Here is a 17,361-nt window from a genome sequence, read left to right on the forward strand (position 1 = left end):
CTACAGAATGTCTTCACTTTTGCTCTATTAAGAATGACCAAAAAATGTTCAAGTTTGAGGGACTGCTGTTTTATTTTGTCCTGTGCAGGTTGCTATTAAACAGATCAACCTTCAGAAACAGCCCAAGAAGGAATTGATAATTAATGAGATCTTGGTAATGAAGGAACTCAAGAATCCAAACATAGTCAACTTCCTGGACAGGTAAATGCAGACAGATGGCTGATTCCCTCATCCCCAAGGCTTTCAAGAGGTTATAACCTGATACACTTACACAGACCAGGGCTTCCTGTACCTAAGGCTCTTGCAAGTAAATGAGATTGCATTTAGATTGTTATCTAAAAAAGAAAAAAAAAAAGTCATCTCTGCTAGGTGATGGTCTTGATGGTTCAGTAAGAAGGCTGCTTGTCATGCATGCAGTGCTACCTGCTACAGGTGGTGGACAGGAGCACAGCTGCAGTAATTCTTGTGTTGTGCATGAGATATGTAGGGTGTTACTGTGCCTGTTTAGGTAGTAAGAAGCATGAAGCTTTTTTGGCCATCATTTACATTTCAGATCACCTTCCAGAGGTTATCTTTCCATCCTGATTGTCTTGAAGTGCTTATGAATCATTTCATTGACCAGCTCTTACCAGTCACTTTTCAGTTCTCAGGCTGTGGATGGCAAAACAGACATGCTTTTTGTTTTCTGTTGTAGTTATCTTGTAGGAGATGAATTGTTTGTGGTCATGGAATATCTAGCTGGAGGCTCACTAACAGATGTGGTCACAGAAACATGTATGGATGAAGCACAGATTGCTGCTGTCTGCAGGGAGGTGAGTACTGGAGCTGATGGACACAGGAATGAAGGTGCCCTCTGTTCTCTTTAGGTTTTATGGTACACTTGGGTTAGGGCTCACTGAAAGAATTGCTGGTGAAGCCATGGGGTTAGGAAGCATGAATGATGCTGAGAGCAGAAACCAGTATTAAAACTCCAGAAAACAACAAAATTAGTTCTACTCAGCAGATGAGGAGTTTGTAAGTTGTGACACAAAAAAAGCTGAAGGAGTTTTTGAGCTGTGTGTTGGGGAATGGTAGGTGATAAAGAAAAAAAAAATGTTTAATTTTGGTACCTGGGTTGGCTAGTCCTGCTGATAATGGGAAAAGGAAGGTGATAATGATGTGGGCTGAAGGAAGAGCAATGAAGTTCAGCAGCTGGCAGGAGGAATGCCTGCTTTAACTTTGGCTAACAAAGAGGATTGAAAAGCACCAGAAAGAAAACTGAGTATTGGCATAGAGTTAAGGTAGACAGTAGAGGAGATTTAAAGCACATTTGAACATACTTTAAGAACAAACAAAAATTAAAAAGAAAAAGCACCTGAAAGCTTTGGAGTGTTTACTAGAAGAAAGAAGGGGAGCTGCATTTGCTTAGAGTGTGAAGATTGATCTGGATAAACAGGAACACTTTAAGAAACATACTAAAATTAAGATGAAGTTGATGCAGACTATCCCTTTCTCCTTTTATTGCTTTTCATAGTGTGTGAAATCAATAGTTTTGTTAAGCTGTCTTTACAGATTTCTGAGAAAATAATTCTCCAGAAGATTGTAGTTGGAATAGTTTTTAGTCTGCAGTAAGATTTCAAGTGGAAAAAGTAAAGATAACTGAAAATATCACAATTTAGCAGTGGTTTCTGCCCTCGCTCAGCATGCTGGCATCTAGCTCAGGCTTGGTTGATGATGGAAGGTGGAGGAAGAATTGTATTATCTGCTGCACAGAAGAAACAGGCTTTTTAAACTCCATTTGACTACATCAATGTGACATCTGCTTTTGATGACTCACCCAAAGGGAGGAGATGGAGAACAAACTTGTACATAAATGTGCATGGATAGGTCCTGGTTTCCAAAGAAATCAGAGTTGGAAGCAGGGAACTGAAAGAAGCTATTTACTCTGACACTAATTCACTTTCCTGATGAAGTAATCTAATATTGAACTCTTGTACTTCATTGAAACTCTGCTGCCCAGTATGTTGGGTGTGTTTCATTCTGCAAGTCAGTGTCACTTTGCTAAAGCAAATGAAGACACAAAAAACTCCCTGGGGACTCCATCCATGGCAAGCTGCAAATGGCAAATATCCTGCTTATAGTAAAAGGGGAAAATCTTACAGGTTTTTTTACCAGTTATTCTCAAATCGCAAAAGTAAATTTCATCGTGTTCTTAGGCAGAAACTTAAAGGTTTTAATCTAAAAACAGTGACTTTCATAATGAAAATGTGGTACAGCCTTCACTGTAGGAGAAGCTGCATGTGCATTTAGAATGAACTCTCACCAGCCTCTTGGTGAGACTTCAGACTCAACAGTTTCACTTATGTTTTTATGATTCCTCTGTAGAATTTGGGGTATGTGCTTAACATCTGGGGTTTTGGGGAGCATCTTGGGTAATGACTGGATGATGAGGAATTTAATATGTGGGTTTGTACTCCATGGTTAAATGGAGTTTTTGATCCTCAGAAGATCTGGAGAGGTTTTTTAGCAAGCACAAGAGCTTCCTCTGCTGGTTATTTTAAATAATACTTGTTATATTTTTGCACTCAGCCAAGGCTGAGGGTGTAAGCATTGCTTTTGAATTTATGTTCAGATATACAGATTGTGTTTCCATATGCTGAATATTTTTTTTCTTTCAGTGCTTGCAAGCTCTTGAATTCCTACATGCCAACCAGGTCATCCACAGAGACATTAAGAGTGACAACGTGCTGTTAGGAATGGATGGATCAGTTAAACTAAGTGAGTACCAGACAATTATTTTAATGTTCTGTTTTCCCTTTCCCAGTAAACCATGACTCAGAGAGTGAAAAGCAGTAGAAGGAGAGTTAGCAGGGGAATTGGAGGTGAATTTGCAGTGACTGTGAGTGACAGTAATTAATTTTGTGTTACAAAACACACAAGTCACAGCCTACAGGCATGGAAATCCTGAGGGCCCTAAGACTAAGGCTGTGACTGGCTCAGGCTGGCAGGATGTTGAAGCAAACCTTTAACCACAGAATCTCTTGGTAACTGTGAAGCACCAGGCACCATGCAGTGAAGCACTGACATTGAGTGACTGCAGGAGGAAGCTGCAGCTAACTGAGTTGCTCTGTTGGTCTCTTTGGGTTCTCATGATGTGCTCTGAATGTTTTGCCCTTTTCATGAGGAGGTCACTAACAAGAAAATTGTGCATTATTTTAACTATTTATATTGCAGTTTAGTCTTGTGCTTCGTCTGTACTGGGTCTCCTTTTCTTGGACTGAAAGTGTAACATGCTTTCATTAATATAATAATGAAATGAAAAAAGAAACTACTTGCTTTTCAGGTAATTGTTATGCATGCATACAGTAGGTCAGTCTCTGGTGTGTGTACATGTGTGTGGCAATAAAAAACTGTGAAACCTCCTTACAAAGGTTGTCAGGACCATCGAGAGAGAGAGAGGTGCATTGTCTGACTTCTTGGTATGTAGGAATGTGCACAGAGTGACCAGAGTTAAGGGATGGTGTTGGGTTGGTTTGGTTTGTTTGTTTTTTTTTTACAGTTGGGTAGGAATTCAAAATGCCATGAGAATGTATCTCAGCAATATTCCTTAGTCTGGGTGGCTTGCAGTCTCATATTGTTTATGAGATGGAGAGTGAAGAAAGATTGCAAGACACCTGATTTGCTTACCAGCATGGTTGGGTTCACTGCTTGCTTGCATAGGAGGTTGGTTTTTGGTTTTGTTTTTTTTTTAAGGGTGTGATGTGTTTGTGCACAAACTGTGTGGATTCAGGGGCTGAAGATAAGTGAAGAGTTACCACAGAGGATGTGGCTGAGAAGAGTTAGCTGGAGAAGGTTCAAAAAATATCAGGGCTGTCAAAGCAAAACCAGACAGGGTTAGTAGCCTAGGTAAAGAAGCATCATCCCCAGGAAATTAGGAGGATTAGGAGGAAGGAGAGACAGGAGGAAAGAAGGGTCAGCTGTAAAGATGTGTCCTATGAAGGGGAGGTACTAGAATCAGTGTTGAGCCTAGCTCTTCAGCTGTGTGATTATCAAGCTTGTAGAAGTTGTTTAGGGCAGAGGCTGGAAGGAATTGCATCTTACCAAGCTCTGGCCCTTGTCTGGGGCAATCTGGCTTCTGGGAGACTGGTGACAGGAGAAGTAGGAGATCCCAGGCTGCCTGTCACCACACATACTGCTGGGTCCCACATCTTGCCTGTCTTTTCTCTCCTGTGGCAGGCAGCATGGTGCTGAAGGGCTCGTGGGTAGGTCAGCAGCCATACCTGTGCTGCTTCTCTGCTCTCTTCCTTGAGATATTGGGCTTGGAGTTGAGGGGGACACCATGATAAAGGCCCAGAAGTGCTGGCAAGGAACTTGGGCACTCTTAGGTCTCTGGGTTGTTTTGTTGGTTGGATTTGGTTTTTAAGGCAACATCTGAACAATCAGGGTGGGGGTAGTTCTTTGTTAAATTGCCCTCTTGGTGTCACCTAGCACTTCCATGACTGTGGCTCTTTTGTCAGCACTGCGTGGCAAAACACCTCCAAAAACACCTTGAATTTTTAAATTCTCTCTCTTTCTCTCTCTCTCTCTCTCAAACATAGTGTCAATGATAAGGTAATATCTGTCTCCTGCCTTAACTGTGTTCTTATTGATGCTTTACATGCCTGGGAATTGGGAGTGCTGCAGCTGGATAAAGTAACATGATGGAACATGCATTGCTGCTGCACCTGAAGCTATAGGAATAGGTGACTTTTCTTGTTTTCTTGAGTGTGGTTGTTCTCTTCAGTAGTTTCCTTGTGGAAAGGTTTGTTTGTCTAGGTTCCTTCTGCTGAGTGGGGTAGCACTTCACTTACCTGAAGCTTTGTTTCTCTGTCTCTGTCAGCTGTAGTACCTGTATTTGGTGGCCAGATTGCTGAGGACTGTTGGACTCAATAGCTGCACAAATGAAATCTGTTTAGCAGGGCAGAAGCTGTGGTTTGTTAATGAATGTTTCCTAGTTCAGGCTCTATAACATATAACATATAACATCCACAGAATACTTCTGTGTTCTGCTTGGTTGCTTTTTTTTGGCTGTGACCAGTCTGGGATCCTTGAAGGAAGGACTGGGCAAAGTACCATTATTCTACAGGGTAATACTTGTATTGCTTTTCCAGAGGACAAAAAGCTTTATCTTCATTCCACAGAAATCTGTCCTGCTGAAACACTTCCAGGTTCTGTATCCATCTTGCACGTTGGATTTTGTAATATGGAGAATGTAGTGGTGGGGGGGGGAAAAAAAAAGGAGACATCCCCACCAATCCCCTCTCAAGTGTAAAGGAGTAAAATGTATGTGTCATCATAGAGAAGTCTTCTAGGAAACTCACTTACCTGGGGTGCACCAATTTAACTTCTTCAAATTCTGTTGCCCTGCAGCCGACTTTGGGTTCTGTGCTCAGATCACCCCCGAGCAGAGCAAGCGCAGCACCATGGTGGGAACTCCCTACTGGATGGCTCCTGAGGTGGTGACACGGAAAGCATATGGCCCCAAAGTGGATATCTGGTCTCTGGGCATCATGGCTATTGAGATGGTGGAGGGAGAACCACCATACCTCAATGAAAACCCCCTGAGGGTAAGCAGCCACATGTGGCTCGGGCTCTTTGTGGGTATATGTCATGTGGAAGTTTGCAGTCATTCATTAACAGTAGCTACATGAAAGATAAAATTACATGAAAAAAAAACAAAACAGCAGCCCAAGAAAATTCCTCCAGCAGGAAGGCAGCAGCAGCCTTGAATTTTCAGTCAGCTCTGCCCTGAATTTCTCTGTTTGGAAAATCAGTACCTGCTTGTAACTAAATTCACTCGTTTATGAAACATGTTACTTGTGTCAGAGACTGATGTTTTCTTTGCCAAGGTAAGTATCTGTTGCCAAGAGATTTTGAATGTTATTTTGATACTAGCAAGAAAAGGTCCTGACTGCCTATAATTGTGGCATCTTTACAGTGTGTCTTCTCATCAGGGAGAGGAGAAGTAGGCTGCAGAGCCCTTTCTCATCTAGACTGAAGGATTTGCCACTGGGCATCTTTTGAATGTTTGGCTTGCTTATACAATATTCCTCATTTTACAGGCTTTATATTTGATAGCAACTAATGGCACACCAGAGCTGCAGAACCCTGAGAAACTCTCCCCAATATTCCGGGATTTCTTGAACCGCTGTTTGGAGATGGATGTAGAGAAGAGAGGGTCAGCCAAAGAACTGCTGCAGGTGAGGGTCAGGAGCCTCGAGGAGAGCAGTGGGTAGGAGCTCAAGTCATCAAAGATCATGACACAGACTCTGAAGTCTTTCTGGTGGCAATCTGTGGCTTAATTCTTCCACTGCTAAAGCATCCAGCAGTTGCAAGCTTACTGTAGTAGCTGAGCAGGATGGGACTGGGGGAAGATGTTTGAGCCAGGAAGCTCCTTGAAAGTCCTGGGCTCTTAGGGTGAGGACAAATGACTCTCAGGCTGGAAGTGCTCTGGATCTGTTCCCTCAGGAGCTGGGCACGGGTGGCATTTGCGTTGCTTTTCGTAGCTTAGAATGAAAATGGCTTTGTAAATATATGGCTTTTTCTGGCTGGTTAAGCTGCATCTTTTACTCACTGACTGTTTCTCTCTCTTCCTGGCAGCACCCTTTCTTGAAACTGGCCAAACCTCTGTCCAGCTTGACACCACTGATCTTGGCAGCCAAAGAAGCAATGAAGAGTAACCGCTAGCATAACTGCCACAGCCTTCATCCTGGTTTTTTTTTTGTTTGTTTGTTTGTATTTTACAAATCTTTATAATATATGAAATTGTTACACTTCTGGGGGGAGGGAAGGGATTTTGTGTGGAGGGGAAACGTCTGCAAAAGGGAAGAAACTCTCATCCAGAAGACACCCAACATGTGGTGACTCTAGCGATCCCTGCCTGGGGTCCTGAAGGAATTGAGGACTGAAATACTGGCCTTTTTTTTTTTTTTTTTTTTTAAATTTTATTCTGCAGACAGCCAAGAAATGCCACTTACTATGCCCAGGGTTTAAGGGTTTTTAATGACTTCGCTGTAACAGCTTCCATTCATTGTACCCTTCTGGGTACTTTCAATACTTGAATGACAGATTCAAGCTTTCAGAGAGCAGTACTAATTTTACCTGCTGATCTCTTTTGCTCTCCTCTTCCTCCCCTCTACCTGTTTTTAAATTGCTCTTGTAAGCTTCCATATAACCAGATTTGTGGCAAGTGTGACAAATGTGAAGGTACATCTTGCCCCTCGTTTCTTTTCTGGGTTAGCTGTTACTGTACTGTAGAATTGACAACTTGGCTACTTAAGGAATTGTAATGTATTGATGTGGTTCTGCTTTTTAAGATGAATATGGAGAGAAGGGGAAGAGATGTATTCATCTGTTTCTCAAATGCCTGTGCTCTGTGGACATTTAATCAAAGATATGGCCTCTTTGTAGAAACTTAATGATTGGTCAAGTCTTTGGATGTCAGTTTATGGATGTGTAAGTGGGGGTCAGATGCTTTATTTATGATCAAATGATCAGCTATAGTCAGGGCAAGAAAAAAATTCCAGCTGTCTTCCTGTCTGCTCTTTTTTCCTGTTAGACTTGCTGGCCAGAAGCTTAAGGGATAATGTGCTTGGTGGTTCAAAAACATGTATTGCATCTGTGCTCTGGAAGTTATGCTGGTGCCTTTGACTTTTTTATTTTACGTTTTCCTTCTTTGTATCAAATACATTTTTGTATATGTTGTAATTTTTTTTCCCCTAGCAAATAATGCATCAGCCTATGGAGTTGTCAGAATTTTAAGTATTAGAGCTATTTTTTTTTCCAGTTTTGTATGTGCTCCACTTGTACTAATGAAATCAGAAGAACAAATAATCAGGTCTGAGGACACTGAAGATGCAGGATTTTAAAAATGTGACTGAAACACGAGATGACAAACACCTGGAAATGCCAAAGTGCTGTTCTGAGAAGATGAAGGCTGAGAGAGAAGAACAGTGCTGTCAGATGTTCATGGGGCTTATCTGACCAGCTAGTGTGAGGCTGAGGAGCCCTGATGTGTCACACCCATCCTTTCTCACTAAAGATGCTGGACCAGCTGCTAATGGCTGAAGTCAAACATTCAATGCAAGCAAAAGTGCCTCCCTCTGAAAGACAGTGAGCAACTCGAGCAGTTGAGTTCTTGGGATGGTAAGCAGGGGTGAGTGTAGAAGAACCTGTGCCTGGGCTGCTTCTACCTCTACAGTCTATGCATTTCAGCTTCTCCAGCAGTTTAATCAAGAGCCAACTGCAGTTCCAATGTGCCAAACAATTCTGTGAAAGAATGACCATTACTGCAGTGGGATTTTGTTGCATTCCCAGTGGGGGCAGGACCTTGGACAGATAGGGTTATGGCTGGGTTTGGATGGAGGACCCTACATAAACAGTTTTGCACACTTTTGCAAGCATTACTGGCAGAAGACAGAAGTAATTTTTATGATAATTTTGGTATTTGTATGGCAATAGAGCTGTGTTTTGGGGACTGGCAGCCAAACAAACAAACTTCCAGCTGAGAGTGGTTGGCCCAGTACAAGGGGGGGGTTATTTGTGCTGATGGAGGGGCAGAGGGGTTGGGGCCTCATAGCCTGTGCCATGGCTCTGAAGCTTCTAGGAGATGGTGTGGATCCCAACAGGATGTGTGTCATGCAGGAATAAATCTTGGCAGTGTTTCAGCTCAGCTCACCCTCTGCTCTTGCACAGGAGTCAAAATTTACGTCGGGCAAATTACATCAAAGGCACCATCCCAGGAGTAAATCCTTCTCAGCTGCAAGTGTAAAAACAGTTGTGGGTTTAAAGTCCAGGCAGTGTCTCATTCCAGGCAAGTGGAAATAGATGCATTTCCCAGGTAAAATGCATCATGAGCATGGACACTGGCACAGCAATGCCCTCAGCAGGGGTGTGTCTGGCTCCCTGCTCAGATGCAGTGGTGAGGAGGCTCAGCTGAGAAAACAAATCCTATTGTACCAATGGTTCCCTCGTTGTCCATTGCAGGCAATGGACTTTATGAAACTGCTTGTACCAGAGTTAAACTGGGAGGGTTTTGTCATTAATTTTTACTTCAAAACAATCTTGACAGTAAGATGATGGCATAAATTTGAGGGGTTTTTTTGTTTTTGTTTTTAATAGAAAGCCAAGAAATTCTAAGTAATGTTAACTTATTAGCTCACTTTTATGGATGAATGAGAATGGTTTAAAACATATATTATAAAAATTGTCTGATTTAAGTCTACTTAGGAAATGATTGCCAAACTTTCAGCCATCCTAGCACACAAAATCCAGAGGTTGTATCCAGAATATATCTTGATGCTTGCTATTGTGATTTGGAATGGTGTTTAGCTCTGAAGCCAAGAAGTGTCCCCCTCTCCCCACACAGCAGTTTTGTTGTTACAAGGCAACGTTTCTCATCCTCTGCTGCCAGAAATCAGGGCTAACAGAAGAGGAAAGCCAGGAGCAGGCTGCTGGGCTGTGCTTTTGTCTTGGGCATCCCTTTTGTAACCATCCCAGCTAGGTGTGTCCTCAAATTGCAGAATGCAAGCTGTTTTTCTTTTCCCCAGAAGGGAGCAGTTCAGCATTTGGGTAAGACTTGCAGTGCAGCTCTGCTGTATGGCAAGGATGGAGATCAGCCAGAGTCTGGGGAAGGTGACAGTAAGGGAAGGATGGCATTGGGAAATTCTGGGCTTCTCAAATGTCTCAGATGCTCTCGGGTGCCAGTGTAAGGGTTTAAATACTCCTGTGATTCCTGTGTACAGCAGCAGGGCTACTGGGATGCATGGAGCTGGGCAGCCCTGGCTGAGGTGCAGGTGTGTAGGGAAGGTGTAAACTCCTGGGATTTCTTTTTCTGATGGTAGGGTAAGGCAGACTTTTCAGGAAAAGCACCCATGGCACTGGGGATGTGCACTTTGCCCTCTCTTAGGTGTTAAGGAGACTAATGGGAGGCTTCCCCCCAGCTTCTCTGCAGGGAGGTACAAGAGGGGTGGCTGTGGCAGATGGGGGAGGTCAGGTCCCTTTGGCAGAGGGGATAGGGAGTGGGCTGGGGAGCCAGCAAGGAGGTTTTTAAAGGTCTCTCCAGCTGGAGGTGAATAAATAAATGTCTGGTCCATTTTCCCTCTGTTCCTCATGCTGTCAGTGGAAATGGAAGTAGGTGCAAGCTTTCTTTTTATTTTTTATAACTGTCTTCAGATTTTAATGTTGCCTTTTGTGTAATTTAATCCCATTATGTTATTTAATTGTTACTGCAATATTAACTACTGTATTTGTTGACTTTGTTTAATAAGTGTTCTTTCAGGGCTAGAAATAAACTTACAAAAAACGTTTGGGTTTTTTGCCCCTTTCCCCAGCCTGAGTTTTATGCCTTTTAAGACGAGATTAGCTGAAAAGATTTTATGTTTAGGTGTCTTAATGAGATTAATGGAATGTATTAGTTTGTAAGTATGTTTTTTGTGCTCTAATTATGACGGTTATAATTTCATGCTATAATAGCATGTCCTGTCTCTCTGAAAATTTGATCACCCATCAGTGTCTGTACCAGGTTGGTGATACAACTGCAAGCTTTCCTTGCTGCAGACAGGTGTTATGCCTTCCCCAGAATGCTCCAGATCACTGCTGGGAGGAGAGCAGCCCTGGAACACCCTTTCCACTCCCTATGGAAGAGAGATCTTTTCCTGCTTGGAAGGGAGCAAAGCAAAGACCAGAGCTGCATCTTACACCATCCATTTGCTGTCAGGTGGTGGTACCTGGGGTGGGACTGGTAGGCCAGGAAACTGCAGTCACGGGGACACGTGGATGTGCCAGTCACTATTTCAAACAAATATTTATTGTATGGTGAATTTCATCCCTTATCCTGCATTATGGTGCAAGAAGTAATGGGGGGAGTGAGCTGGCCTGGTGCCTGTTTGGGATCAGGGGTCTTGGTTCTGCACCCTCTGCTGCTCAGTGTCCTCCTGTGGATGTCAAGGGCTCTTTGTGTTGTGTGTGACCCACTTGCTGGTGGGAAATCATCACTGCCCCTTTCCTAGCTCTTGGACAGGCTGTGCTCATCCCACTGACACATGGGAGTTGGGAAACCACTTGTCTGCAGGAGCCTTTGCCACCAGAGGTGAGAGAGTTGTGTTGCACAAATCTCCGTCTCTTCAGGTGAATTAATTTGTTGGGGTATCTTTGTTTTTATTTTTTTACCTAATTTACCTAATTTACCCTTAAATTTTACTAATTTACCCTTTATGCGTTTAAGCTGATGTACTCTAGCACTGCATTTAAGTGGTTTTGCATTTAATTTCTTGGTGGGGAGGGAGTTAATGGGAGGAGGGAGAAGGTGTTTAGTGGAACTGTTACCTGGATGCTGGTACTGGTGCTGGGTGAAGGAGAGCAGGGTTTGGGCTGGGTGTGGTTTGCACAAGTTGAAAGTTTCCAGTCCTTGCTTCATAAATCCTGCTGAGTCTTGTGTTAACCTGGTCATTCCTTGCACAGGCTAAAACCAGGAGCAGCCCCTTCTTTTTGGATCCATTTGTTCAAGATCTGGTATTTTAAACCTCGCTCCTCAAGACAGTAAAGTAGGGACAATGATTTCTCCCTTGCAGAGCTGCTTTTTGTATTTGCCACAATGCTGAGCAGATTTCTTCAGACTGCACCAGCCACACACTGGTTGAAACAGGCTGGTTGGACATGGGGGGGTCTTCATTTCTGATGAACTTTTTCACAGTGCTGCCTGAAGTGTTGGGTTGCAGTGCAAGTGGTGGGGCTCCTGTCCAAGCACAGCAGTTGCCTGCAACTTCCTTCTCCCAGGGATTTGTACTGCTGAGTCTTCTCCTCTTTTTATAGCTTGCATTTTGCTCTTGAAGATTGTTTTTAATAAAAACACCCATCCTTAGTCATGTGAGAAAGGTACTTGAAAGAGTGCTGAGCTAAATCCTTGTTGTTCTCCAGATGTCTGGAGGAAGCAGGATTTTCCAAGAGCTTTTTTTTTTTTTCCCTGCTTTGAACTCTAGCTTAAAAAAAAGGATTTTTTTTTTCTCTTGTGAGAGGGAAAACACCAGCAAGTGAAAGCAGTGAATTTGACTGATTTCTTGTCATTCCTTTATTGCAACAGATACGCTGCTTTTTCCCTTTCCTGTTTTCCTGTCAGTGTCTGCAGGGGATTTATCTTCCAGCAAATAGTAACTTCATGTCCCAGTCACCCATTGACCTGATGATGGACTGGTGATTTGTTAATTTCTATTTGAAGAGGCTTTACGTGCTGGGAATTTAATAATTACTCACTCTCTTTAGGAAGTTAAAAGGCTACCAGACCTTTGCTTTGGAAGTGTGTTGAGTCTGCAGAGAGGAGGATGAGACCAGAGCTGCATGCAGGATGTTTCAGTGAGATGACAGATGATGTGTCTCGGATTCCAGTTTCTGGTGTTATCTGGCAGACTCCTTCTGAGTAAGGAGTCTGGCTCACTGTAGCTGCACAGCAACAGAGGAGGCATTGATGCCACTCACTGCATCTCCACAGGATGTTCCAGAGGTGGGGAGCAGGGGTGACATTCCCAGGGACAGACATCCCCCCTAAATTCAAGGTTTCTTGAGCTAAGGATGAGCTTTCTTTGTTATTTTTTCCCCCCAGCAAATGCTTGCTTTAAGGATATTCATGTCTTTTCACAAAGCCAAATTAACTCCTGGCTGTCCTTGAGCCTTTTTCAGCTACCTGCTTGTGGGAGGAAAGCTGCTGCTGGGTTTCTGCTGCCTTGTCACAGCAGCTGATAGCAGGTGGCTGCTCTTGGAAGGCTCTTATCCACTTGCCTGCCCAGTTAAAACTCACCTTAAATAACCTTACAGCTGCATTCAGCTGGAGCTGTTACTCCTCTGGGTGAAAATCATGTAGTGGTGGTGAGCCAGGGTGGTTCTGGTGGCTTCTGTTAACCTTAAGTGTTTTTGGAAAGTGTTTATTTTGTTTAACTGTACAGATGCCAGCTCATTCTCCTGCGGAGACCTTGGAGCACCTTCCAGTGCCTGAAGGGGCTGCAGGAAACTGGGGAGGGACTTGGGACAAGGGCCTGGAGGGTTATGACATGGGGAATGATTTCAGGCTCAAAGAGGGGAGACTTAGGTCAGACAGGAAGAAATTCTATGCTGTGAGGGTTGTGAGCCCCTGTCCCTGGTTTCCCAGAGAAGCTGTGGCTGCCCCATCCCTGGCAGTGTCTCAGCCCAGGTTGGATGGGGCTTGGAGCACCCTGGGCTGTGGGAGGGGTCCCTGACCATGGCAGGGGGGTGGGAACTGGATGAGCTTGGAGGTCCCTTCCAACCCCAACCAGTCTGGGATTCTATGATCACCTAAAGAGGATGGCCAAGAAATGGTGCCAAGTAGAAACAAAGTGAAGGTTTTTGCTCCTGGATGGAAGATCTGAGCAGCTCCAGGGAGCTGCTGCAGGCTCTCAGTTAGGAATGCTGGGGTTAGGCTCTGCCACTGTGCTGGAGATAACCCCAGGACCTGCTGGCTGGGCCAAGCAGCTTGTTGGCTGCTCCAGGTGCTGGTGAGTCCCACAAAGGTGAGGGCAGCACGTGGGGCCTTTCCCAGGCCCCTGGCTGTGCCACGTTTGCTTACACAGAGCTCTATAAAGAGGAGGTGCAGGAGCTTTCTCTGCTCTCTCCTGGGCTTTGAGCCGGTCTCTTTCCCCCAGCTCAGCCTTCTCCATGGCTGGCCTCAACGTCTCCTTTGCTTTCTTTGCCCTGGTTGTTGGGGTGTGCCAGGTGCTCAGGTGGCTTTCCAAAAGGCTTCTGTCCCCTGCAGTGTATGAATGCCTTGCCAGAGAACTTGCTGGCTCCTTACAGTTGTGCATGAGCTTCCTTGAGCTGAGGATGCTGATGGAGATTGGGCTGTGGGGTGGGGGCTTTGGCCCAGATGTCATCCTGACTCTCCTCTTCCTCCTCTTCTTGGTTCACGGAGCCTCTTCTGATGGAGCATTTGCCAACCCAGCTGTCTCCCTCCAGGAGTTCCTGCTCTGTGAGTCCAACCTGGCTGCAACTGCTGCCAAGCTGCTGGCCCAGGCTGTGGGCATGGGGACAGGCTGGGCTGCCACCAAGCTCTACTGGTCCTGGGAGCTGACCCATTTCCACGTCATCCAGAACCTGATAGCAGCAGAATGCAGCTCCTCCATCCACACCTCTCTGCACCACGCTGCCTTTGTGGAAAGCATCTGCTCTTTCCTTTTCCACCTTGTCCTTCTCAAGTTGCATCAGAGTCACCCCATCTGCTGGACCCCTGCACTGGCAGTGACTGTCACCTTCCTGACCTACACAGGTGAGTAGCACCTGCTTTTCTTTTTCTAAGTCCTTTAGAAAAATACCTAATCTGTGGGGGAGGAACAGTCCCTGGTACATCTCCCATGACTTGAGAGGTAACAGTTACTAAGGTGTTTGTTTCCCTACTTACTTTGGGGAAATATTCACTCTGGGATGAAGATGGCAGCAGGTGAAATGTTGGCATGTGCAAAGCTACAGCTTGCCCCAAAACTGGGAGCACTTTCCTTGAACATCCCCTGATGCAGCCCCTTGGAGCACCACTGAGCTTCTCTGCTTCTGTGGCCACAAGGGTGGGGTTTTCCCTTGGAATGTTTTTACACAGTCCAAGTGCTGTGGCTGCCAGAGCTGGGCAGCAGCTGTGGGCCTGGCAGGAGGGCTCCTGGGTCTCCTGGCCCAGTTCTCTGTTAGTCTTTCAGTGAATCACAGAATGGTGGGGATTGGGAGGGGGATCATGTAGTCCAACCCCCCTGCTAAAGCTTGGGAACCTAGAGCAAGTGGCCGAGGATCACATCCAGACAGGTTTTAAATGTCTCCAGAGGAGACTCCACCATCTCTCTGGGCAGCCTGGGCCAGTGTTCTGTCACCCTCAAAGTCAGGACAGTTTTCCTCAGTTTCCTCATGGAACCTCCTGGGTTCCAGCTGGTGCCCATTGTCCCTTGTCCTCTCACTGGGCACCACTGAGAAGAGCCTGGCCCCATCCCCCTGACACCTGCCCTGCAGGTTTTTGTAAGTGTTTATGAGGTCCCTTCTCAGTCTTCTCCAGGCTAAACACTCCCAGGTCTCTCAGGCTTTCCTCAGTGTTGCTCCGGTGCCCTCACTCTCCTCGCAGCCTTTCCAGAGGATGTGAAGAAGACTGATGGCCTTGCTTCTCTTCCCCTGCAGCTGGACCATTCACAGGGGCCTTCTTCAACCCTGCCCTGGCCACAGCCACCACCTTCCACTGCTCAGGGAACACCTTGTGGGACTACATCCAGGTTTACTGGTTGGGACCCCTGGCAGGTGAGATCCAGGGGATACTGGCAGGACAGGATGGGGGCAAAGGGCAAAGCAAAAGGGCTGCATGGAACACAACCTGTTCCTGGTAGATGGCTGAACCTGGGTCTTTAACAGTGACAAGTGTCCTTTTCTGTCCCTCTTCCCTGTCACTCAACTCCTTCCTTTGCTCTCCATTGCTCTAATCCAGTTTTTGCAGGGAACATCAGAGAAACTCACCCTGAGGCCAAAGTCTGAAGGAGGTGAAGCAAAGGTGTCTTAGGGTAGCCACAGACTAAGCTTACTATTGAGGTTGTCCACAGCTTCAGGATGGCCACGGGGAGCTGGATACCTGCTGCCTAAAAGCAGAGAAAGGAGACTACTGGCTTGGTGCATGGCTCTCTTGGGGTCAAACCAAGCCCGAGGACAACGGAGTGAAACTCTCCCTGAAGTCACATAGCAGTGGTCTTTTAAACACTGTCACTGGGGGCTTCAGTGGTGCTGAGCTACATTTTGGTCATGACCAAGGTTGTGGCAAGGGCCTGAAAATGATTGCCCAGGTGTAGAGGTGCTGGATGCAGCCTGCGGAAGGGCTCATTCCTCTCGTTTCAGGGATGCTTGCTGCTCTCCTGCTGTGCCAAGGGAATGTCCCACGCCTCTTCCAGAAAAACCTCTTGTACAGCCAGAAGAGCAAATACAAGATACCCAAGGCAAGGGTGGTGGCACATGTGGAGGAGCCACAGCAGAAGAAGAAAGGGGAGAGGAACAACTCCAAGCCTCAGGCCTGAGCCATGGACTGGTGCCAAGGAGGCCTTTGCAGCCCTTCTCCCTGGGAGCAGGCTTCCCATCCCAGAGGATTTTGCTGCTTGTCCCATCCAGCCTGGTGAGATTTATTTCAGGCATTGCAAAGGAATTGGCCTTGAGGGATCCCTGAGCTCCTTTGGGAATCAGCCTTGAAAATCTCCCTGGAGAGCCCCAGATGTTTCCAACCCACATCACTAGCTCAAGGGGGAGGGGAAAGAAAAAAAACAACAAACCTAACACTTTTTGCATAATTCCTGGTTGTGTTGTATTGGCCAGGAAGCTTACAGAAAGTCAGGACTGTTGGGCAGCTCCTGGATTATTCATACAAGGCTTGGAAGATTCTGACTTGAGGCTGTAAAAACAAAGGGTAAGCCAGGACCTGCCTCAGAAATTTGGGATGAAGAGGAAGTAGGTTTAGATCTTTCAAGTTATTAAATGGATATTAGTAAAAAATTGGTGGTTTTTTTCAGTTAAATTGAGGTTCTGGAATGGCAAAGGCTGAACCTGACAGCTCTTGGAGAGGAATTAAAAGTGCTCTGGGGCAAGGGACTTCATTGGCCACAGCAAACCCTGCTCCTCTGTGCAGAAGGTGCTTAGCCTGGGTTTTGTGTGAGGACTCAAGAAATGGTGCAAAAAGTGTCTGTGGTTAAAAGTGGGACCCAGGTGTGGGTTAGCAAGTGCACAGTCCCAGGGCTCCTCCCCATGTCTCCATGAAACATTCCTGAAGAGAAAAATGATGATTTGTGGAAATAATGATAAAAATTACACAGAATCACAGAATCAGCTGGGTTGGAAGGGACCTCTGGGGACCTCTGAGACCCTCAAATCCAACCCTTGATCCACTCCCCCCGTGGTTCCCAGCCCATGGCACTCAGTGCCACATCCAGGCTCTTTGGAAATATCTCCAGACACAGAGAATCCACTACTTCCCTGGGCAGCCCATTCCAATGCCTGATCACCCTCTCCTGAAAGAAATTCTTTCTAATATCCAACCTAAACCTCCCCTGGCACAACTTGAGACCCTGCCCTCTTGTCTTGCTGAGAGTTGCCTGGGAAAAGAGCCCAACCCCCCCCTGGCTCCAGCCTCCTTTCAGGGAGTTGGAGAGAGTGATGAGGTCTCCCCTGAGCCTCCTCTTCTCCAGCCTCAACACCCCCAGCTCCCTCAGCCCTTCCTCACAGGAATTCTGCTGGATCCCTTCACAGCCTCCTTGCTCTTCTCTGGACCTGCTCCAGCACCTCAATCTCCTTCCTGAGCTGAGGGGCCCAGAACTGGACACAGGACTCAAGCTGTGGCCT

General features: G+C 45.8%; 2 protein-coding genes across 3 annotated transcripts in view; both read left to right on the top strand.

Annotated features, from left to right (window-relative positions):
* PAK2 (p21 (RAC1) activated kinase 2) overlaps positions 1-10,322 on the top strand; it is a 43,399-nt gene extending 33,077 nt beyond the window's left edge. For both annotated transcript variants that reach the window (XM_030455918.1, XM_030455919.1), the window contains exons 10-15: positions 89-201; positions 695-812; positions 2,658-2,757; positions 5,389-5,585; positions 6,081-6,218; positions 6,619-10,322. In XM_030455918.1, coding sequence (XP_030311778.1) covers positions 89-201; positions 695-812; positions 2,658-2,757; positions 5,389-5,585; positions 6,081-6,218; positions 6,619-6,705 — 753 coding nt within the window. In that variant the 3' untranslated portion in view covers positions 6,706-10,322. The remainder of the gene's footprint in view (positions 1-88; positions 202-694; positions 813-2,657; positions 2,758-5,388; positions 5,586-6,080; positions 6,219-6,618) is intronic.
* A 3,358-nt stretch (positions 10,323-13,680) lies between these two features.
* LOC103534864 (aquaporin-12) lies at positions 13,681-16,249 on the top strand. The gene is made up of 3 exons (XM_008500862.2): positions 13,681-14,287; positions 15,172-15,288; positions 15,874-16,249. The coding sequence occupies exons 1-3, from the start codon at positions 13,681-13,683 to the stop codon at positions 16,047-16,049; spliced, it is 900 nt and encodes a 299-aa protein (XP_008499084.1). The 3' UTR covers positions 16,050-16,249.
* The last annotated feature ends 1,112 nt before the right edge of the window (positions 16,250-17,361 follow it).

The sequence above is a fragment of the Calypte anna genome, chromosome 9 (genome assembly GCF_003957555.1).
Source record: "Calypte anna isolate BGI_N300 chromosome 9, bCalAnn1_v1.p, whole genome shotgun sequence".
NCBI lineage: Eukaryota > Metazoa > Chordata > Aves > Apodiformes > Trochilidae > Calypte > Calypte anna.